This window comes from Aulonocara stuartgranti (assembly GCF_965226115.1).
Source record: "Aulonocara stuartgranti genome assembly, chromosome: 11".
In the NCBI taxonomy this organism is placed as follows: Eukaryota; Metazoa; Chordata; class Actinopteri; order Cichliformes; family Cichlidae; genus Aulonocara; species Aulonocara stuartgranti.
Genome location: NC_138947.1, coordinates 15,959,838 through 15,984,770, shown reverse-complemented (window position 1 = coordinate 15,984,770; position 24,933 = coordinate 15,959,838). Strand labels below are relative to the sequence as shown.

At 40.6% G+C, this 24,933-nt stretch overlaps 1 protein-coding gene across 4 annotated transcripts; it reads right to left on the bottom strand.

The window, feature by feature from the left end:
* znf574 (zinc finger protein 574) lies at window positions 1-24,350 on the bottom strand. Of its 4 annotated transcripts, none has more exons than XM_082551959.1 (10): window positions 24,241-24,350; window positions 16,852-17,009; window positions 11,359-12,541; window positions 11,058-11,272; window positions 10,380-10,559; window positions 10,031-10,125; window positions 7,955-8,049; window positions 2,888-3,036; window positions 2,345-2,632; window positions 1-959 (listed from the first exon to the last, which is right to left on the bottom strand). In XM_082551959.1, exons 1-10 carry the CDS (start codon window positions 24,251-24,253, stop codon window positions 360-362), a joined length of 2,976 nt encoding a protein of 991 aa, XP_082408085.1. In that variant the 5' UTR covers window positions 24,254-24,350; the 3' UTR covers window positions 1-359. The 4 variants fall into 4 exon arrangements, with proteins under 4 accessions (XP_082408085.1, XP_082408088.1, XP_082408086.1 ...); XM_082551962.1 differs by lacking the exon at window positions 24,241-24,350 and adding an exon at window positions 24,031-24,171; XM_082551960.1 differs by lacking the exon at window positions 24,241-24,350 and adding an exon at window positions 23,559-24,019.
* Between the last annotated feature and the right edge of the window lie 583 nt (window positions 24,351-24,933).

The following is a 24,933-nucleotide window of genomic DNA, read 5'->3' as shown; positions in this document are numbered from 1 at the left end:
AATGCTCAAACGTTTTATTATAAAGAAAGCAGAGAACACTTCATAGGCAACCACGTCGTCCCCTAATAAACAGGGGCAGTAAATGCACACAATCAGTTCTATTAGTCTGAAAAGCTAATTTAGCGTGTGAGTGTTCCGCTCAATGTCTCCTCTATGTCATAAATTCACTTGTCTGCTCAAGAAAACTTATTAAACAGGTGGGGAGTTTTGCTTAAACTCTCTTGGAAATCTGCCAGACAATAAACGTACAGGGTATTGGCTTCATCTGTCAAAATATTTAGATCACCAGCAGTCTATATTAGCGATTAATCATTCAGTGTTTTTCATGTCCTTGTTGTCCACGATTTACTAAGCTACCTTCAAACAGTCTCCTCCATAATGAACTCAATGGTATGCTGTGGTGACTGGCTCGTCTCCACCATGGTGATTTCACTGCCGTCCATTGTGATGGTGGGAACAGTGATGGCCTGAGTTCCCAGTACAGAGGAGGGCAGAATGACAACCTGCGACGCTCCCTCTAAACTGCTGAGTTGATCGGATGGGATCATTACGGTCTCGGTAGCCCCTTCAGCTCCCTGCAGCACGTAAATGGTCTGCACAGAGCCAGATTCGACCTCTTCCATGGTGGCCAAAGATGACAATGCTTTGGCTCCCTCCAGCACCTTCTGGACCTGAGCAGCTTCAGCTGCATTAACCACCTGCTCCGCTGTTTCCGGAGGCAGGTCCCCGTGAAGTCGGATGTGTTTATCCAGGTTGGAACGAGACCGAAAGGCAGCGGGACAGTGAGGGCAAGGGTAAGGCTTCTCGCCGCTGTGGGTGCGGGCGTGCTCGGTGAGACGAGCGGCGACGCTGAAACTCTTGCCGCAAATCCAGCAGCAGAAAGGCCGCACGCCGCTGTGGATGCGCTCATGATCCTGCAGATGGGGCAGCTGGCGGAAGCGCTTACCACATGTGGCGCACTGGTGGAAGAACAGAGAAGAGGGGAAAAGGTGAGAGAGAGGCGAGAAAGTTAAGTTCACAACTCTGGCAGCACACAAACTCAACTGCAATTAATTCCTAAAACCTCTCTTTACATTTTTCTGCAGATGCAGCACTCCTGGCTGAGACACAGAAAGAGCAGAAAGAAAATGGGATAGGGAAGACAGAGGGGGAAGGACAAATACAGAGCAATAAAAAGATATCATCATCATCAGTCCCACACACAAGCAATTAATTGTTTGGTCAATAAGACATCCACACACCAGATGAAAAAAGAAATGAAGGAAATACGTCTTCAAATATCGTGTTTTACCTGACAAAAGCTGAAAAACCAGCAAATAAGAAGCAGAAGCCAGAGAACATTTGTCACTTTCAGCTTCGTCACAGGCTAATGATGAACATTCTGTCGCTGAAATAATCGATTTGACTAAACCCTGCAGCTCTGCGTGTAAGGGGAGTGTAATAAATTACACAGAGTTACACAACAGAAAAAATATTAGCAGTGATCTAAGAGCTTGACTTTTCTAAATAATCATTTTAGTAATCAACAGTTCAACGGCATCATTCCTGCAACACCAACATTTGTTCTGTTCACTCCCAAATGAGCGCAGACAATGAAATAAAAGTAGATAGATGATTAAACCTGAAGCACTACAGGGGAGTAACAGTATTGAGCTTTGCTTTGATTCCCACTGGGGACACTCAGATTGAAATTGCAATCCCTATTGACAGATCTGCAGTTTCAGTATCTCTGTGAAATACACTCTAATATAATTACTTTTCCTGTGAAGTTTGCTCTTTATAAACTGAGCAAACACATATGTTCCTCCAGGAACACAAGGTATATTTGATATAAATTAAAATGTATCCCCGTAACTGCCTCTGTGTTTGAGAACCGGTGCTCCTTGAACCGCAGTCCTCACCCTGCCTGATAGATCATGGCTCAAAGCGAAGCCACAAATATTAAATCAATTTCTAAAGCTGAGATGGGCTTGGGTGGGTCTATAGTTGATGTCCTGCCTCGTCACCAGAGCAGCAGAGAGAGAGGGAGAGAATCCCAGAATAGTAACAGGCACAGAGGGGAGCTGACAGGCCCTAACTCAGCCCTGCCATTAATCACAGGTACACAGAGAGGGAGAAAACACCCGCAGGACACACTCTGCACAAATGGCCATGGTCCGGAACCAGAGAGATGGCCGCAGCTATGAGCGGGTGTGACCGTGGATGGGGATGAGGCAGTTCTCAGTTTCATTTTGAAATACAGGTGTTTAAAAGATTTCAAGACCTTGTATAAAGAGAGAGAAATAGGATTCTTAAGACTGAAAGAAACTACCTTTACACAAGTACACGCCACAGTGCTTCTTACCTCAAAGGGCCTCTCATCAGTGTGTGTCCTCATATGAACGTTGAAGGTGGAATTATAGGCAAATTCCTTGTGGCAAATCTGACAACGGAAGCGGGGTCGGTTTTTGGACTTGCTGAGCGTTCCTTGAAAATGCGCCAGCACATGCTCCTCCAGGGCACTGTTAGAGATAAATCGGCGGCGGCATGGCCTCACTGGGCATTTGAGAGGTGTCTGGCCTGTGTGGGATAAACGATGAAGGTCGAGGCCCTCTTGGGTCATGCAACGGTGTCCACAAAGGTCACACTCAATCTGAGGGAGGAATAAAGAAAAGGAAGGGAAAGGAGACGAGAGGGAGACAACCCAGAATGAAATGACAGAAACGGTGTCGTCATTATCTAAATTTTTGTCTACTTATTTAAAGTACAATGTCACAATCCAACTCCAAATGTGGACCGTGAGACACATCGCCACTCCCTCACTAACCCCGTCAGCTATTCGATTGGAAAAAACAAATCACACTCTGGCTCACATCCTCTCTTTAAAAAATTTCTTTATGTCTCCAACCTGTCCAGTGCAGCGTCCTCGGCCCTGGCCCCTCCCACGACCGGTATTCTTCTCCTCTTCGGTAGTAGGACAACGCTGGAGATGGATTTCCAGCACTGATTGGTTGATAAACTGGGATGAGCAGTGAGGGCATGTCGCTGGCTGCTTGTCTGTAATGGAACAGTGTCGGATTTTAGACAGATGGTCATAATTTCTCGTCATACTACACGCTAATGGCCGTGTTGAAATCTGATGGCTGGTTTGAGCTTGCCGACTGCCTGATGTTGGGCCAGCAATCGCGCAGTGACAGGTGGTGCATACAGAATCGGCAACAGTGGCCAAACAATCCGCCGCAGCCAGAGTCAACAAATAATGTGGCCTCTGTTTACCGTTTATGATTCAAATTGGCAAATCGGTGCCAAAAGATGCAAAACATGAGTTGTTGCAAAGAGTCCAAAAACAACCCGTCATTTAGCTCACCTATTAAAAAATGACCAGCGGCCCTTTTTATAATGATTCACAAAGACAACAAAAGCGACTAACATTTATTGAGCTCAGCTGTGACAAGCTGCTGCTCTTTGCATCACCAGGATGACATCAAGGTGGATCTCATTAAACATATTGAGTACTGGCCAGATGTAACCGATCCCCATCAAACAGAGTTACTTTATCAATATCATTTTGAAGAACAGTTTATTAACTTTTAGTGCATTCATCAAGTCAGTGGGTCACTGACTGTTTAATGTTATGCTACTACAAGATAAAAATGATCCTGAAGACTTTAAAGCCAAGTATAGAAACGTTACGCTTCAGGGGAATGGTTGATATCAGTATAGTAATCAGACTTGTAGAAAAGCTACGTAAGGTATCACAATCATGCCTGTGAATAGAAATTCAAAAAATTATCAGAGTGCATTTCAACATTTTTTACATTTACATCACCCTATATTAAAAATTATTTGCTTTTGGAGTGTTACATAAGCAATTTGATTAGTTTATCTTGGGCTCTGAGAACTTTTCATTAGGGATGTTTCCAGCGACTAATGCACTAGCTGATTGAGTGAGAGAAGAAATGTAAATGAAATTAATTGTCTAGTCAAGTCTATTAAAACACACTCAGATAACAGTCAAAAGGGAGCAATCTAATGGATGAGGTCAAATGCTGCCTGCACAAATACTGCATGTATTCAAGAGCTATTTGAAACCTTTAATCCCATTATTTGATAACCAAATAGTATTTTAAATGATGCCCAAATGTGTGCCAATTTGTGGCACATATTCACACTTGCTGCACACAGAGTCACGTCACATTAATTTCCCAAGTGTGGCTGACATTAGCACCGCCACCAGCCTTTTTTATTCAGGTGTGCAGAATGTGGTTGAGTTGTCATATGCCAGATTGCTTTTCATTTTGAAACAGCCAACATAAAACTGCAAAAGGTACAGCAGAACTGTACTCGTCGCTTATTTACAACTTCCCATCACACAATGGGGTGTTGCCATCTCCCAGAGCTGCAGCTCCAGCTAGCTGCATAACATCTAAGATGAAAATGATAAAAAAAAAAATCATATGTTTAACCAATTAGTATTGCTGTTGCCGACTAGTGACTGGAACAACATTTACAGATCAAGTCAACTGGTCGCACAGTCAAACATACTTTTAATGAGCATTTCATTTCTTGTTTAATATATAAAAGCTGTTATTATTTATTGGTTAATCAGTTATTAATTTCCGTGATTAACTTGTTACCTATTTGAGCTATACAACATTATAAAACTGCAAAATTGTGTCAATTAGATCATTCATCATCTAACTGATTCATCACAACCAAAGTAAACCAAACTTCCTCGCTCCCTGGATAGCTTTCAAAAATCTGGTTGGGAAACTGCTGACACTGATGGTTCATCATTAAGTCCATAGGACGTCATGCCAATAACTTGCAATTTGCTAACCATCTGTACAGTCTGTCCCAGTGGGGGAGATCCACTCTGCTCCCTATCAAAAACGTCTAATTAAACCTTTAACAAGGGCAATCTCAGCCTATGGCACTGGATGGATCAATAGATCAATCTCTCCAAACATTTTTCTCAGAGGAGCCCTGTACCTCTGACCTCTGCCGCACGCTGACTTATCAAGCGTAACTAATGAGGTTGGTGTGCCAACACCCCCTGATTAAGATGAAGTGTCAACATGTTGACCCAATTCATTTGCCTCCACCTTGCTCCTCCACTCCACATGGCACGCTAATCAATAGAAAGTCATTGACCTAATGCACTGAAGAACGCATATACCATAGGCATATTTTTGTAAATTAACAACAAGCAAATGGTTAGAGCCATTTTTGGCTGAATCTGCATCATTCTACAATCATTCAGAAAATCATCTCTAGTTTTTCTATTACAACAAGATATGTAAACAGCTGGGTTCTCGGCATCTCCACCACAATTTAAAACCCCTTCAATGATAAATAGTAAAACTTTGGAAATAAAGTAAGGATATGGGACACTGTGTTCACCTTATGGTGCCCTGCCACTTTTTTTTTTTATCTCCAGTTCAGACAGAAGTGTATGCATTTATCCATTTTGTTGCTAGCTAACGTAGATGTCAACAATAAACATTCACATCCAACAGCAACCAGTGACATGCAAAAATCACACACATATCCTCAATCACTTTGTAATACCTGTAGTGTAGGAGGCTCCGTGACACCAAGAGGGACATCATGTCCCTGAGTATCCTGACCAAAGCAACCTATCACACTTTTAAGACAGATGACCTCTGATGAAATATGCAAAGACCCGTTTGCAGTAGCATACCCATAGTCATCCTCTCGATCTTCACCATGCCCAACTGCAAGTTGGGAAAACCAAGTGTTGTACTTTGTTCGTCTTCTTCTCATAGACATAGCATTTCTTTCCCCTTTAGTCAGTATGATAGTGAACTGAAGTCTGACCACAAGCACTCAAGTGCAGGTGAGTCTCGCCAAAAAGAACAAAGGAACAGTCTCGTCCAAATGAGCAGTGAACCGAACAAAAGTGTGTAATGTTGACCTGAAGCACAAATATCACCCACATATATCATCTCAAATGCAGCCCATAATGTTGCCATGGTAGTGGTCTGCTGGTACCAGCTGCTCAAGACGCTGACGACACACGCATGATGTGTCAGAGGATGAACAGAGCAAACTGTCCAGAATATCATTGCGTCATTATGAGCAACTAACATGTTCAGCTTGGCATGTTCCAAACTGACAAATTTTTGCTTCAAAGTCATGCTCAACAGTTTCTTATCAATATGCCCTATGACGAGTACTTTTGATGCAATATCTTTTGACGTGTTATTGATGAGCCGCCCGTGGGCAGAAACGAGAGGGGTTTAACTTATGTCACAACTAAACCCAGAAAAATTTGTAAACTGTAAACATGCCAACCAGACATAAAACATTTGTAATAGTACAATAAATGGTGTGAGATGGCTTTTGTTTTCCTAATATTAGGGGATTGTAAAAGAAATTACTTATTTAAAATGACCCATTTCTCAAATTGTTATAAAATAATCACATGAAAATGATTAATTCTATTTATTTACACACATTGGCAAACATTAACTCATGGTCAGAGTAAGAATAAAGATATACAATTAGTTAAATCATACCAGAAGGTGGCAGTGCTGTGTCCCTTTCTTTTAACTAAAGATGCCAAGCGGGTTTGGCTCTACCCACTTATTGGAAATATTTTGTCAGAATCTCATATAAAGGGATTTCATTGATTTTATTTTAATATAATGTTAGTTTTAAAGCTATGCATTGGTAGAGGACATTTCAGCGTCTCATTCTGCTTCTTTGTGAATGACATCTTCTCTTAGGTTACACAGAACAGCACAGGTTCTCAGTATTTTCTCCCTGTCGGGAGTATGATTGACTGGCAGCGCCTCGGAAAGTATTTTCAGGTGTTTCCGAGATGAATGCTATCAAGCTACAAGGTGCAATGACAACTACACAGTTAACTGTGTTCTGACCGTAGTAATGACTATGATATTCTCCTCTGGAGTAGAGCCTTTCAGGGCTTCTGCAGACTGATTTCCGACAAGTCAATTATCCTTTTTTTGACAGGACAGTAATCTTTGAAACACTGGGTCAGTTTCAACTATTGTGTCCTTAGTAAACAATGGGACATAGCACCTTCTCCCTAACATCTGCTATGCTACTATTCTGTTTTCACCTATTCAAAAAAATACAATATATACATATTAAATTCCTGAGCTATAGGGTCATAAAAAGCTGCTGAACATGATAAAACTATACGAAGGCTAAAGACTGAGCCAACAAGTGAAAGCTGGATAGAGGTCACACAGTAATAAGATGACACAAAGTGTCCTGTGTGGTGGACCTTAGGGGCATTAAGCAGTAAAGTGTGACCACTATCATCATCTTGTGCATCTTTAAATTTGGGTTCCAAATCTCCAAAATAGACATTTGATTATCGTTCTTACACAATGCTCAAAATGTGTACAGAAGCATATCATTTGCCAAATTGGCATAAAAGCTGTGTATTAGCATTACTACCAATATCGATATCTGGTGTGTCTAAAAGATGCTGATAGTAATTATATAACGCAAAAGCTTTGACTATCACTACAATTTATTCTGTTCAAGGAGGCATTTATCTTAAGACCCAGGAGAAGCCCTTCTGGCATTAGCTTGCTAGCTATTAGTAAATAACTAAACAATAATAAAACAGACTCACTTGTTCTCCTCTCCAGAAAAATCCATGATTTATTACAGCTATCTTGTAGTCCAGAAAGTTTTCAGGTAAAACGTGTCGTAATGAATAAACGAATGGCAGTTTTGTTTTTCATTAGCTTCTTCAGTTCTCATTGAATCAATGCTTGCTGATTTAAAAAAAACAAACAAAAAACTTTTTCTCTTCCTCTTTGATGGAAGTAAGATTAACACATGACGCAGTGCAAGAACTCGGGCAAAGAATAAGGTCAGAATAATGGACACCAAAATCAATATCAAAGAAAATCGGGCTACTGCTTGCTAACTATAAAAATATAAAATACAAGTCCAAGTCTTGAACTCTTACCCTGATGTATGAGGGAGTGCAGGTCCAGGTCTTTCCTACGTTTGAAGGCCTCTCCACATTCGCCGCAAGGGAAGGGGTGGCTGGTGTGCAACAATCTGTTCAAACACAGAAGTATTAACAGATTTTTTTAATGCTACATTCAAATAGAGCCAAAAACATTGAAATCATAGGCCAAGGACATAAACATATACAACATACATATATAACAATTATAGCTCCCAATATAAATACTTAAGCAGTCCTAATTCAGAGACACATAAAAGTGTGTGATTAAAGTCATGTTTTGGTCTTAATCTGCCACCTCGTATGTACTTAGCTGTACGTCAGGTCAAATGAGGGGTACCGGCGTAGTGTACAAACAACCGGAGATAAAAGAACAGCAGTAAACTGGGAGGCGTCAGGGTTAGACATGAAAGACTATATTTATCCTCTGCATAACGTTACACTGAGTATAGCCTTAGGGGAGGAGAGAACTGCTAGGATGTATTCACCTACTCCTGCATCAGGCCTGTTTTTACAAGGAGAAAACAAAAAAAACACTTCTTTGCTGTGCGTGCAGCTTCGCGTAATCAGAACAAGCAGGGATGATGTTTCAGTTTCCACAACTTTGCTAAATATTACATACAAACAAATATCTGTATTAATCCACCACATGACTAATTCAAAGTAAAATTGGAAGCTAGAGGTTATGTGCAAAGACCATCCAAGGCCAGAGTCTTTCTGTTCCCTGTTAAATGACAAGAGAATTCAATATTTCAGGGACAGTTGACCTCGAGCCAGATAGAAGGATTAAAATCCCCGTCAGGGTCGCCCCCTTCAAGACAGATGTTCTTTGATGAGCAGGGGTCACGTCACACGTAAAGTATCAGGGTTTAAATTAGATGTACACTGACACCTAATTTAAACCCTGTTGATTCATCAATATTTCAATCAGCAGAAAATGAGCTCAATGTTGAATCATTTTACATGCAAATGAGACACATTTGTATGCTGCAGATTCCGTAAACATCTAAGACGTCCGTACTCTCCTCTCTACCACTTTGGAAATACTCTTATTTGCTTTCTTGCTGGAAGCTTCAGGAGAAGTTTGATACCTTCATCTTTTTATGTGTAAAGGTTTATTTCTGAGCTTGGGAATATAAAAAAATGTAATTCATTTAAAAAAAAAAAAAAAAAAAAAACTAACCCACAATCTTAACTCAAGGTCTTAGTATTGTGTGTCCTCATAAAGAGTGTGCGTTGCAGTTTAAAGCTCAGGATAAAGGTAGTAAAGAACCTTGAGTTAACACCGTTTCAAAATGAGATCGTTCAGGTTTTAAAGAGTTTTTCACAGAAACCAGTGAACTCGAGGATGTCATCAAGACAATGAGATGAGCCTTTTCTGCCCCTCCACATTTTCCACATGTATCTGGTTTTGGAGTTCTTTCTAATATTGTTGGGTCTTTACCTTATGATATAAAGCATCTTTAGATGACTGTTGTTGTGATTTATGAATAATCTGTCTGTTATCTCAGGTGTGTGAGGAGGCCAGGTGTCCGAACATCGGGGAATGCTGGGGAGGAGGAGAGTACGCCACAGCCACAGCCACCATCATGACTAGATCATGTTAAGTCAATATTATATACATATATATACACACACACACACACACACACACACACACACACACACTGTAGTGTACATCCTATCCCCCTTGTTCAGCCAGGTAGGACATGACCAGGCTCTTTCTCCTGTTCTGTGCAGTTATCGTTCTCATCTTAATTTACTGGGCCTGCGTCTGTCAATCATATGTGGCTCAAGGGCACACAGACATCTCAGTGTGTTTGCTACACAGCTTAAAGGTCTTGCTCAGTGGTCGGACACGGCTCAGCTGCTACAGCTCCCGGCAAGAGGGAGGGAGGTTTATCTAAATCCTGTCCTGCCTTCTGTTTGCAAATGTAATTCTAATGTAGTTATGCGGTAAACAGATTTTGAATTTGATTGAATATTGACACGTTCTAGTTATTTCCACCAACACCAGCAAAATACAAGGTGCCGAAAGTAAAAAAAATAACGTCAGAAAAAAAGTGTTATTACTTGTGATGGTTGAGTTGATCCTCGGTGTTGAAGCGTGAAGGACAGTTAGGACAAGGGAAGAGATGAGCAGCTCCTTCGTTGTCCAAACTGCACACCTGCATTGACAGACACAACAATCAATATCGATAAAAAGGGTTTCACCAGCAAGATACTCACATAGTGACTTAAACTTAAATGTAGCTTTTTATTACAGAACACATTATCTACCATTTCACCTACTATCAAAATCACTTCCAATATCAATAATATTCAACAATATCTACGAATATTAAGATATTTTACAAGATTTTGAAATAAAATGCTCAATCAGAGAGCTATTGTGATTAATATTAAATGGCGGAGCTGGTACCGGTTTGCGGCCACGCTTGCGGCGAGGTAGTGTCGATGTGTGAATGCGTTGGTGTCTCTTCAGGGTGGCTGCCTGGGAGAAGTTCTTGCCACAGACATCACAGCTGAAGGGCTTGTTGCCCGTGTGGCTCATGCTGTGGCGCAGCAGGCTCTGCGAGTTGGTGAAGGACTTTGTGCAGACCTTCACAAAAACAATAACCAGAATTAGTGTCAACAGTTTTAAACACTTTTTGCAAGCAAATGAAGCCGTGTTGAAGTACGGAAACCTCTGAGCGAGTCACATATCCCAATTTTTTAAATGAAAAGAGGTAAGAGAATTACAATTCTTGAAATGTTTCAGCAATTTACCAAACACACACACTTATTTCCCTGTCGTCTCATCAGTTCTATATTGTAGAAGCCGTCTTCTTTTTACTTGAACCTGTAACTTGCTCAGCGATGCCCAAACTTTTGTGGACATTTTCATATCTACATTTGCTCAGATTCTACTTTTGTACTTTAAACAGACGTCATTATGCAAAGACACCAAGGAATCTGTCAAACATAATGAGGCTGGAGATGTCAGCCTTCACTTCACTTCACAGCATTACATCATCTCATCAAAGTCTTCTGCACAAAAAATGTAAGTCATTCCTGAGACTCGAGACAGAGACACCCTGATTGAATGTTTGATTGGCACCTTGCAGGTGAAAAGTTTTTCTCCGGTGTGGCTGTAGACGTGCGTGCGGAGGAAGACGCGTCTCGTGAAGGTTTTGCCACAGTACGGGCACACGTGCGGGAGTGGTGTTCGAGCCCAGTCCTGTAGCAGCTTGGCAGGCGGAGGGTGATTGGTGTTGTCCGAGTCTGCACCAGTGTTGGCCTCTAATTCTTCTTTAATATCTGAACTCTTGTTTCCTGAGTAAAGAACAAAAATTCTTGTTAAAAAAAACAAAACAACTACTGCCTTGTAGTTGTGTTTTAAAGTAATGAATTTCACTTACCTTTGAGTGCATTAGCACTCAGGATCCTGAAGGAAGGCCTGCTTCTCTTAGGAAGGGGGGAACCTGATTCACCAGCCGAACCAGGTGAGGAAAGCAGTCGCTTTGTGCTCTGTGGACTATCCTGAGGTTTGGTGGTGGCTGTTTCACCAACAGCTTCTGCCCCATCAGCCACCTCTGTCACTGGCATGAAGCGATGCTGCCGCCAATGATACAGGTACTGGGTGGTGTTCATGAAGCTCATATCACAGTGGGCACACGTGTGTAGCGGCTCATTAAGGTTGTGCTTCTGCTTACGATGTGTAACCAGCCCTCCCTCGTCGCTAAAGCTCTGAAGGCAAAGGGTGCACACGAACAGCTCGGGCTGTGTGAAAGTGGCGTCAACACTGGCGGAGGCAGAAGGTGCACCGTGGTCCTGCTGATCTGCGCCATTGCTCTGAGTAAAAACCTCTGAAGTCAATTCGGTAACCTCTACCGCCTTTTCCTCGCCCTTCTGTCGGTGCTGTTTTCGGTGGTAGAGGAAGAGAGTGGTATTTAGAAAGCTTTCCCCACACACGGAGCAGCGGTGCAGAGCTTCCTCAAAGCCGTGCTGGGTCTTGCGGTGAGCCACTAGTTCTGACACCAGGCCGAAGCACGAGCCGCAGTCCACGCACAAGAGCACAGGTTCAGGCTTTGGCTTTTTGTTTGCCCCTCTTCTCTTAGGTGACGACTCATCTGGATTAGAGACTGAAACTACCTCGGAAATAGGAGGATCAGAGCTCTGAGATGAATTGGTCTCTGTACCTTCCTGCTGCTCCAGCTCATGCAAAGCTTTTTCAACTGCATCTGAATTGATATTTTTGTTAGTTTCATGCTGTGAGAAAGAGGATTCAGCGACTGAATATAAAGGTATGGTTGCACTCTGGACTGAGGAAGTCTCTGGCATAGTTTCTGAATCTGGTTTTGACTTGTTCTCAGACATGTCAGACTGCTGACATGCCCCTTCTTTACGGTGCTGCTGCCAAAGTACAAGGCTTTTGAAAAGTTCATCACAATCCCCACACTGGTAGAGGATCCTGGGCTGATCTGACGATGTGCTGACTTCATCCTCAGGGGGAGCACTTTCAACAGCCTGCACAGACGGCTCTTCTGCTTGAACTTCAATCTGTGGGAGTGCATCTGTCTTTGATATATTTATTATATGTTGCTGCAAAGACAAGAAAGGAAAAAGAATAAAGACAGTTTTTAAAATCTTTGTTTATACAAATAAAACGACTTGTTGCAATAACAAGTCAATACGCTTTGGGTTTTTTCCTTTTTTCCAGTTTTATTCTTTCTAAAGGATGAAAGATGAAAATTCAGTGTTGGGGTACTCAGGTCAATTAAAGCAGTGTGTGCTTAGAGCCAAGGTTCCCCTGAGAGCTCCAGACAACCAAGATAAGGCCTCAGCCTGGCTGATAACAATCAAAAGGCCCATCAGGGTTGCAGGGGTCACTCCACAGGGTCTTACCTTCGTGCCCTCCACCCATTTGGATGATAAAAACAGAGCATCAAGGTCGGGGTTAAAGGCATCTGGAGCTGTCAATCACAGCTGTTCAACATGTCTCACATGTAATGATTTGTATTTTCTTTGTTGTGGTATTCTGGAGTGTGAGAACTGAAGACCACCCTCAGATGTGGTCTAGCTGCTTCACAACACACACACCTACGCAGCCATCACCCACAACATTGAACCCACTGGTAGGCAAAGTGAGTAACATCGATCATCTCGTTAAAATCAATGACCTGCTGGGAAACCTTGGCTTCTGGCATTCGTGTGGATCAGTGCTTTCAAATGTGGCCAAAAATAACACTTAATTTTTCATTCAAAATTCCCACTGTTGTGACTTTGACTCACACAGGATGCAGTACTATGGATGGATAGCGCTCCGCTAACCACACAGCAACGCTGGGTTTAACAACTTTTGTTGGAGAAATCAAGCTTCAAATGCTGGGTGGCTCAGAAAACAAAGGCGGCACTGACAGTGCTAATTTGTTTTAAAATTATGAATTTTTACAACCAAATATCTGGTTTTAATCAAATTAAGAGTAACTGTTCATAGCCCTCACATGGATGGTACTGTGACACATGTGAGGTACCTAAACACAGTCCAGGTCTAAGGAGCTAGAAAAGAAAGCAACTGGACTTTTCAAAATTTCCTGAAGATGTTTAGCCTCTCATCCAATGGCTTCTTTAGTTCCAATCATGGAGCGTGCCAGCTATTTAAACCCTAGTGGGCGCGGGGGGGGGGGGGTAAGTCCCTTAAGAGGGTTGTTTTAGTCCAGGAAATGTTTATGTACCTCCCAGATAGCAGAAACATCTCTCCAGCAAAGAGTTCAAGGCACTGACCCAGCCTCCAAACTCCCCAAATCTCAATCCTGCAAACCGCGACCAGGAAGCCCTGCATCCATACCCAAGTTAGGAATGTAGTTTTGATAGTGTGCATAAACATTATATAACATATAATACATTTGTTGTAATAAATAAAAAGCAAAGTACACATGCTGCCATTAACTGTCTTTTGACTCACGTTTTAAAACTAATTTCACTGACTTTTTATTTTAAATGATAGCATCGTTTTGTGTTTGTGCTCTTTAAACAAACATCTTTACAATAATGCCTGCTTGTATTTACTCTACAAATCCACAGTGCTGTAAAGCTCAAGCAGTTTGCACAATTTGTATTTTTTTCCTACTACAGAAAAAATATTAATTGAATGTGTCATAAACAAAAGCAGTAAAACGCTAAATATCATCTGATGTTAAATGTGAGCAATATGTTTATTTGAGTTATGGGGATTTATTTTAATTTATTGGGGTTTTTTTGCTCTGACTGATGCATTTCTCCTGCTCTTCTTCCTGCTGGCGACTCAGGATGCAATCTGTCTGTCATGAGCGCCGCCGCTTTATGGACGTATGGTGAAGACTGTAAGGATGGAAGTCCAGGCACAAGCTTTGACAGCCGTGCCCTACTGCTAAACGAGGGGCAGTGACTGCTTTTAACCCTGCGGGCTTTCTGAAGCTGTCACAGGAATGGCAAATAAAAGAAAATAATAAAAAAGAAAAGTGGCAGCTACTTCACAAGACTCAGCTCAACATGTCAAAGTTAAATGGAATAACTCTTTTCATTATGCAACTTTCAAACCCTGCAATTCAGACCACATTTTCAGAAGACTAATGCTTTCCCAAAGAGTATTTACCAACCTGAAAGCAAACCGTAAGAAATAGTGAATACAGTGCATTATGTAAATATCTGCACCCCTCTAAAAGCCAAGTCAAAGAATAAAAACAACAGTAGTATTAACATACAAGAGGAAACAATACAGAAGGAAAACACTAAGGTGAAAAAATGGCATAGATGGCAAAGCTCACCCACAGAAGCAAAAGGGTACGGTGGTCAAAAAGAAAACAGTCTGTTCGTTATTACTGCAGCATGGGGACCACTCTGGTGATTCAGCCAGCCTCATTGGATAACATGTAAATGTAGCATCATGGATCTCAATCTGGTCTGCCACTTTCAGCACGTCCTCCTCTTCTTCCACTTTCCTCTGCTCTGGTTTATCCAATTAAATCTCAAAAATAAACCAATTCTGGCACATTTTTCTTTTAATCCTGCAGCTACTGCATCACATAACCCAGACCTTCCCAAAGTGTGGGGGCCGCAGAGCCATGGCGGGGGGGGGGGGGGGGCAGTATGAAAGGGGGGGAAAAAAACCAAAACGCTTGGACACTGCTAGCACGGGGCGCCCACATAAACGCAAAGCAGGAGATGAAGCATTGCCGAATATGTTTCCAAACCAACTTCATTCTAAGCCAAAGACTAGAAAATATGGTGAAGCATATCTTCCCTTTGGTTTCACCTGCACAAGTGCCAAGGTAGGTCTTCCCTGCAGAATTGGTTTTCCCTGTGAGCAGCGCTGGGCTTTTCAAATCAGGGACAAACAGTATCCCACATTCTTGATTTTTAGGTCACAAACACTTGTAATGACTAACTACTCCTGGCATTCTGGAGATGTTAGCTCTTTATACAGTAAAGTTACAGTGGGATACAAATAATATCATGTTGATCCTGCCACGATTTGTTCCCCCGGTTCAAATCATGGACAAACAGCATCCCACAGTTGTTTATGTTTTTAAACCCATTTTGTACAGAGAGGCATTTTTTGAAAAATGTATTCATAGTGATAGTGACGAACTCTGTATTCCTCGTCCACACGTAAACGCAAAAAAGGAGTTTTAAAAAATCTCTGTTTTCGGTGATTCGAAACGCTGTTTATGTGTGGATGAAACAGCTGCGTTTTTTAAAAATACCCGTGTAGGTGCGGACGTAGCGTAAAAGAGTTAGCAGTTTATTTTATTACTACCTGTCATCTATTGCAGATTACTTGTATTTGCTTAATTTTTTACTAAATGTTTGAGGTGTGAAAGAAACTGCAATGGAGCAAAATTTAGGTGTGTGTGGTTGGAGGATGTGTTTGTGCGTGTGCGTGCGGGGGGCGCGAACATTTTTCTTGTAAAACAAAGGGGGGCCTAGCAAAAAAAGTTTGGGAACCACTGACATAACCTAATATATGTCTTTAAAAAAAGAAAGAAAATCTTGTACAAACCAACACTGAGAACAGGGCTTAGCCTACAAGTCTGATAAGTACAGACTGTGAGAGCTTATTCAAACTATAAAGCATGTTTTGTTGTTCATTCTGACATAAAAAGCTTGAATTAATAGTTTAACAGTCTATTCTTAATCTACTTTTAACGCACAACCACACGTCTCCCTGAGTAGTGACTCATTACTCAGACGAACAGCATGCAAATGTGTTCTTTTCTCATTACTGGACAGGAAGCAGTTGAACTGTTTAATAATCTTCTTACCTTAACACACAACTATTGTGAGTACATAACAGTAAAGGTTAGGGGTCTAGTCCTAATTCAGTCAAAATACAACCAGAGCCAAAATGGGAAGAATTTTCTCTTCTCCAAAGTAAATATGTAATAGAAAACCATCATGAACTGAGATTCTCTTCATTTTAATGTCCATTATGGGCAAACAAGAAAAAAATGACAACGCAAATGCATTGTTAACTTATATTACAGCTAATTTTCTGCCACTAACCCAAAAAGACTTACTGGTTACTCTGTGATTAAAGGTATGATGTCAGGGTGCACATAAATCAGAGACTAATATGCAGCAGCACCTTGAAATATGTCAGTAAATAATCACAAACAACACCATCTTAAGTGCTCGCACCAAGGTCACTATTACTTTGATAAGTAGCAGTGCATTGTGAATTTATGACTAAAGTTAAACGTGTCACTTCAAAGTCACTCTCCAGATATGATTCAGAGGCTTTTATGTGATCACACAGATGGTTATTTCAGGCCACGCTGTCATAATTTAAGGTTTTTAATCGCCTTTTTGTCCAGCTAAAAATCACAGTCACATGACAAAAACGGCGGAGTGGCAACTGTGTCAGCACTCACCTGTGTCTGCAGCACCGGGATGGTGACGGCGTTGGTTCCAGATGTGTCTGGCGGTTCATCGCCAGCAGTGCATGTCAACTGGTGCTTGAGGACCTCTTCCAGGGTGTTAAACTCCTGGTAGCAGGGGAAGCACATGTAGACGGACGAATTCTCCATGGCTGTAGGGGGATTAGAAATTAAAAAACATTTCATGAGAAGTGCAGCAATGCAAGCTGATGTAGATAAAAGTGCAACAGTTCTCAAAACGAATGCATGCTTTGAATAAGTAACATCACTACGTGAATCTTATACAGATCTGTAAGTGCTTTACATTTGGAGTTTGGTTGTGAACATTGCCCTCTTCTGATGAAAAGAAGTGTCTGCATATTTAATCAACACAGCAGCTTGGACACAATTGCCAGTATGCAAACTGTGGGATTGCCAAGATGACTCACCATGCACTGAGCCGAGCTAATTGTTATTTTGACCATGCAGGTTGCTGCTCAGGTGGAGACCTTGCCAACTCTTTCTCTCTGTCTCTGTGCCATTTCACGGCCTGAGCTTGTGTTCAGCTCCAACATCAATTAGATATGTTCTGTAATTGGACCCACTGGTGGTGCAGACTAGCTCACACTCCTGTCGAATGTAATAACCAAAACACTATGTCTGTAAGCCTTCCTACTCACAAGATAGCATTTAGACCTCCACAAGCAATGCTCCTCTTTGGAAAAAAAGAAACCTTTCAAAATGAAAGAAACCCAGTGAGAGGCACACGTGTTTATCTCTGAAACACATCAATTCAACAACGCACTTTCTGGTTTATCTTTTTAATTGGCAGACAACGAGGAAATATAAAGGTTAATACAGGCGATATAATTAGATTTTGTTTTGATGAGACATCTCATGAATAAGCATAGGGACTTAAGAGCAGTAATAAATTGGTACTGGTACCAGACTCACCAGTGCCAAAGTATTGATATAGGTCAGGGTGCTGATAATTATGCAATGTTAATTCATCCTAAAGGTAATCATAATGAAACCACGCGTGTCAAGCAAATACATGAAGTTACTATCCATTTACAGTAAGTGATCTCTGATCACGGCCTGCAGGGCCAACTGTTCAAAAGCGTTGGCACTCTTTACTACATTTAATGAAAATGCAGCTACATACAATACACTGGATGTGAAAGTTCGTTCTGAGTGAGAAATAACCTTAGAAAACACTAACAAACCAGAGTACTCTTTAAAGAAACTGTGACTGCTTCAGCAAACAACCTGCTGTAGACATCTTCAGTGCGGCCTCTCCGCAACTATCCTAATAGGACGTACTCAACTAAAATTGATTCTTTCATTTTAAAGATAAACCTGTGGTTATTAACACAGATAACTCTGGCACTAATTTTTTCTAATTTATGACAAACAGCCTGTAGACCTTGTCAGAGGATTGTGGTCAGACACTGAAAAGAAGTTTCTTTTCAATCGCTGGATAAGGGAAAATGTGATGTGGACAAAAGCTGTGCATGAGGACTGTTTCCAAATTTACTGTGAAAAGACTATAATTCTGCATCAGCACATGAGGGAACTGTGTGTTAAACCATAGCTGCTTTTCTGCAGTAGACCTCAAGGAGGAAGCATCACAAGGAATACGACCATCTATGACATCTCTTACTGTAAGCGCACTAATCAAGCGGCCAATTTCAAGTCACACTGATGTCAAATTTATGTTCATGGCAGGTGAAATCCCAACAAAATGCCTTGTGCAGATGAGTTATTAAAATCATACCTTAGAGAACAACTAAATTATTTCTCTTAGAACATAAATACAGTGTGGGGTTAAGTATTAAAAATGTGATGCAGAAAATTGTGTCTAGTCAGAAGGGGGGGGGGGGGGGGGGGGGGGCGTTGCATTATAAGACAAGGCTGCGACTGATGGTATTTCACAAGTCCACATGAAGGCACATTGCAAAATGCCCAGGGACTAAGGGTGTTGACTTTACTCTTGACATTTCCACTTTATTCTCAAAATGAACACTAAAAAAAATCCTTTACTATATTTTTTCTTCTATCATACACCGAGTGGACCCCTAGTTTTTATTACAGGGAGTGCAGAATTATTAGGCAAATGAGTATTTTGTCCACATCACCCTCTTCATGCATGTTGTCTTACTCCAAGCTGTATAGGCTCGAAAGCCTACTACCAATTAAGCATATTAGGTCATGTGCATCTCTGTAATGAGAAGGGGTGTGGTCTAATGACATCAACACCCTATTAGGCAACGTCCTTTCCTTTGGCAAAATGGGTCAAAAGAAGGACTTGACAGGCTCAGAAAAGTCAAAAATAGTGAGATATCTTGCAGAGGGATGCAGCAGTCTCAAAATTGCAAAGCTTCTGAAGCGTGATCATCGAACAATCAAGCGTTTCATTCAAAATAGTCAACAGGGTCGCAAGAAGTGTGTGGAAAAACCAAGGTGCAAAATAACTGCCCATGAACTGAGAAAAGTCAAGCGTGCAGCTGCCAAGATGCCACTTGCCACCAGTTTGGCCATATTTCAGAGCTGCAACATCACTGGAGTGCCCAAAAGCACAAGGTGTGCAATACTCAGAGACATGGCCAAGGTAAGAAAGGCTGAAAGACGACCACCACTGAACAAGACACACAAGCTGAAACGTCAAGACTGGGCCAAGAAATATCTCAAGACTGGTTTTTCTAAGGTTTTATGGACTGATGAAATGAGAGTGAGTCTTGATGGGCCAGATGGATGGGCCCGTGGCTGGATTGGTAAAGGGCAGAGAGCTCCAGTCCGACTCAGACGCCAGCAAGGTGGAGGTGGAGTACTGGTTTGGGCTGGTATCATCAAAGATGAGCTTGTGGGGCCTTTTCGGGTTGAGGATGGAGTCAAGCTCAACTCCCAGTCCTACTGCCTACTGTCTGGAAGACACCTTCTTCAAGCAGTGGTACAGGAAGAAGTCTGCATCCTTCAAGAAAAACATGATTTTCATGCAGGACAATGCTCCATCACACGCGTCCAAGTACTCCACAGCGTGGCTGGCAAGAAAGAGTATAAAAGAAGAAAAACTAATGACATGGCCACCTTGTTCACCTGATCTGAACCCCATTGAGAACCTGTGGTCCATCATCAAATGTAAGATTTACAAGGAGGGAAAACAGTGCACCTCTCTGAACAGTGTCTGGGAGGCTGTGGTTGCTGCTGCACGCAATGTTGATGGTGAACAGATCAAAACACTGACAGAATCCATGGATGGCAGGCTTTTGAGTGTCCTTGCAAAGAAAGGTGGCTATATTGGTCGCTGATTTGTTTTTGTTTTGTTTTTGAATGTCAGAAATGTATATTTGTGAATGTGGAGATGTTATATTGGTTTCACTGGTAAAAATAAATAATTGAAATGGGTATATATTTGTTTTTTGTTAAGTTGCCTAATAGTTATGCACAGTAATAGTCACCTTCACACACAGATATCCCCCTAAAATAGCTAAAACTAAAAACAAACTAAAAACTACTTCCAAAAACATTCAGCTTTGATATTAATGAGTTTTTTGGGTTCATTGAGAACATGGTTGTTGTTCAATAATAAAATTATTCCTCAAAAATACAACTTGCCTAATAATTCTGCACTCCCTGTAAATGTTCCCAAGGAGTGGACACACACACACACACACACACACACACACACACACACACACACACACACACACACACACACACACACACACAAGTAAATGGTACACCCAGTGTTGTGCCAAAAACCCACTGTTGGTATTTATATATGGTCGTAAATAACTTAACCTGTCAAACAAATCCACATATATCTCATGAAAGATACCAAGTCAAGTATGAGCCAGAAAGAAAATTCCTGTCCTGCGATGTAAGCTGCAATCACTTTTTCTCTAAGTGCCTTTAACAATAGTGGCTTTGTTTATCCAGATAAATACTCTCAGTGACATTAAAATGTCTTTTTCACAAGAGATCTGGCCAAGAGGGCAGCAGAAATTCCAATATAACATTTTTATAAAGATATTTTAAGTGGTCATAAAGGACCAGATTGATTACAGTGTAGAACACAAGTACGTACAATAATGCAAAGTCAAAAAAATACTTGCAAAACAAGCCATTTCTTTATATTACATGCAACTTCTTTCCTAAATCCTGTTGATTACAGCCTATTTACCAGTCTAAATAAAGCCATTAGACATTAAAAAAAACATACAGAGGAAGAAACACACACTATTGGCACACAATATTTAGTATTTACAGCATGGTGATGTATGTGAGATAAGCCATAAAAAAGTGTGTCTTACTGCTCTGATTTTGGGTTTTTGAGCAACAATAGTTTTATTTAACAATGTAATGAGCTTTCACAGGTATTCCAAAATCCAACTAGTATCTTTAATGGATATCTGAATTGGCCTCTCTATGCCTCACTGTGAGGTTGTAGAACCACATGGATTTCTCCCAGCCAATCAATAAAGATAAGGCTACGTGACAGATAGCGGTATTATTGCATGAGAGGAATCAGCAGTGCCCCGGAGCAGTTAAAACTTCAGTGTTCTTCTGGAAATCATGTTTTTTGGCCCCTACCTACTTCCTCACCTGTGGTCATAACTTCCAAACCAAGTGCTGTATTTTGATGAATCCCATTATACATTATCTAGTTCAACAGTTGTTCTAAATGTTAAGACAGGTGTGTAATTTGTGTGTAGCATTTTAGAAATTTGTGAAATGTATGGCATAAAAATGGTGGGAAGTCCATTTTTAGACTTATAGTAGTTGTGTCTAGCGAAACACTATTTCTAAAGAATACAAAGTAGCAACATCATTGTCAATGGACCTTACAAAAGTTTATATCACACTAACCAGTAATACAGTGAGAGATTTAACCCATTACAGACATTTTTAAGCTATAAATGGTAAAATGTTTTGTTTGTTTTAGGATCTTATAGTTGTGCAATTTGACCAAAACCTCCCGATATAAAAAAGATTTCTCATCCCGACAACGATATAAATCGCAGAAATTTTACATTTTCTGTAAATTCTATGAATCTCGAGCAACTGAACTTGCGTGAAGTGTTCTCAGCTGGGCGCCGTGTACGTGGAGTCGAGTGTTTTGACTGATGCATGAAGCTATACATTTTTAGACATAAGTTGTAACAGCTGCCTTTTTCTTTGTACTTATTACATGGTGTGCTGCATAAAAAAGCCTAGTCTAACATTTTAGTCTAAGGTTTATTTTGAGCACCTGACGGCTTTTTTGCTCCTAATCCATAAACCTTCTCCATACTCTTCTTGCGTGGGTGGTTGAAGAGGTCTGTCATGTTTGAGTCTGTGGTGCGGACCGGTTTGCGGCATAACTTGTATAGTACAGACTTTTCATAACCATGTGGAAAATAAACAAGTGGACGGCGGAGCCACACAATGGTCTTACCGCCATTGTTACTAACAAAAAAAGTCGCTTGTCCGTCTGTAGTGTGGTTATTGTAAATATAAGAGCAAGACAGAACTTTAAGAAATTAATATAGCTACTACAGTGATCAGCAAAAGAATGAAAAAAATACTGCCGGAAACAGTCTATTTTACGACACCAAGAAACAAGCGATATAACATGAAACGATAGATGTTTTCATATCATCATCCGATATGTATGGTCATATCGAACAGCCCTACTTATAGCAGTTTTTAAATCATACTTAAATTGTATATATTTGTTTTTCTTATTTCAGGTATTACTACTGGTAAAACTGACTTATTATTTTATTATTATTATTAATAAGAAGAAGAATAATAATATTTGTTTTCATTTAATTCTGTATAAAAAAAATAAATAAGTGGTACCACCAGTATTTATCTTTCTATTTTTCCCCACTCTTTGTTATACATGAGTATTTTTTTTCAGCAGATCTACAATTGATGATTTCTTTTTCCTTCAAAGTGGCCTCAATTTTCACTCAGATGTACTACTTTCCTTCACAGAAATCCACTTTGGTCTTTTATGTAAGAAAGCTGATCATGTAACATTCCACAGAATAATACAGCCTGTATTTCAGTGTGTACACATGATCCCAAAATGAACTTAAGTCTTTGAAGTATAATGTTCAGCATCTTACTAAAGATTACTGCCACCTTACAGTACCATCACAAAGTACCATGAAGCAGTTGGACAGGATTGTGCTTTGTGTTATATGTTTAAAAATAATAATAATAATAATAATGCCAAAATGCCAGCATCAGTCAAAAAAAAAAAAAAACCCAAAACAAAAAAACCCCTAGATAAACAGTTCTTTGAGCTTTTTTCATATATATATATATATATATATATATATATATATATATATATATATATATATATATATATACACACACACACATATACATACATACACACACATACATACACACACACACACACTTAAAGAAATGTTTACTCCAAACAGTGAGAAACCATATATAGTAACTTAACTGGCCTTGACTTACAACATGAAAATGAACATTTTACACACGTTTAAAAACAAAGTCAAGCAATAAGCTTCATATATAAATGGATGGATAAATCTCGTTTTATGCCATTTGTTGATATCATGGCATACCAGTAACGCCCCACACTGTGTCTGTTTGGGTCTTTCCTACCTGCAGAAACTGTAACGTCTTACTGACTACACCTCAGTCAAGCAATAAGGGAGAAAGAGAAATGTGATATACAGTTGCCAATTTACCTGCAAGCACCTATCATTATTTCCCTCCCTACGGTGTGCTAATATTGCGCCACGGTTGTGTTATTTCAAATGCTAGCCGTTAGTTCAGAGCTGTTACTGCAGAGACAATGTGACTCGGATGAGGGGTGATCTAAAAAATAAAAGTCACTCATGTTTCACGCATTCAAAAACGTCCCGTTTGCTTCGTTGTTGGAGGTCTGATATGAAACAGCTGGGAGGAAAGCTAATCAGCGAGCTAACGAAGGCTAACCGTTAGCAGCCCAAGAGCTTTATCTCGGACCACCAGATTGCTGCTAACATGCAGCGATGGCCATCTTCCTAAAGCTACTAACATGTCCGCGGCGTGGCAGCCAGCTATCCTGCTAGCTCGGAAGCTAATAAAACACCCTGCGTTTTACTCCTTGGCAGCGGGCGTCAACGACGCATTTGCTAGCGACTAAACCCTTTTACCACTTGGACCACTGGTGCTTACTTTCTGATATCAAGGAGAAGAAGAAGAAAAGACCGAAGAAGAAGGGCGGGATATGCTTCTTCGGTGGTATAATGGCGGCGACAGACTAAAAGTTAATATTAGCTGTCTCCCCCCGTTGAAATCCTCCATACATAAATCTCAGTTTGCGATATGAGACCATAAGAGCAGTATTTTTGTAAAAATAAGCCAAATATATTCAATAACACTTACCTAACTCGGACATTGCTTGTCGAGGAAATAGGACAACTTCAGTTTTTTTCCGTATGTTAGAAGGTTCGTGCTGATTGGCTCGATCGGTCACTTAATGCGCCAATAGCGTTCGAGGACACATAGCACGGAGAGTTTGTAGTCGAAAAGCGCGCCAGGAGCATCAAGACGCGTGAAGAGGTCAATCATTGGCCCTCAATTACTAACAGTGCTACAAAACAAATATGTCTGTAAGTTTAACCACAAATCATCAATTTATCACTATTTTAAAGTGATCGCACTTTACAAACGAATTTAGACCAACTAATAAAGTCCTGGCTTTCTTAGGACGTTTAAACATTCTTTAAAATGAATACTCCTCTTACTACTATATTTGAAGTCTTTCTGTCACAGTTATTTAAAGAAAGTTTAGTACATGCAGCACTGAAACCTTCAGCATCATTGGTAATATAGCAAATGTGTGTATAGACAAACAGTATTTGTTTACACATACAACACTGCAAAGGTTTTCTTTTTTTTAATGTTTAGATTTGTTTTTTCATTGCATAACACCATCGCGGAGGCCCGAAATGTATTCCATAGTACAGCAACAAGCCAAAAACACACAAAAAAGAAAGAATTGATTTGACTCATGGTTTATTGCATTTTGTCTGTTGTTATTGATATTGGAATATCCCAAGTTTATTGCTCAGACTC

Coding starts and splice junctions, on each gene's coding strand:
- znf574 (XM_082551959.1), bottom strand. Junction 8,050..10,030: donor GATCAACTCAACCATCACAA/GTAATAACACTT, acceptor GTGTTTGAACAG/ATTGTTGCACACCAGCCACC. Junction 2,633..2,887: donor GAGGACGCTGCACTGGACAG/GTTGGAGACATA, acceptor TTCCTCCCTCAG/ATTGAGTGTGACCTTTGTGG.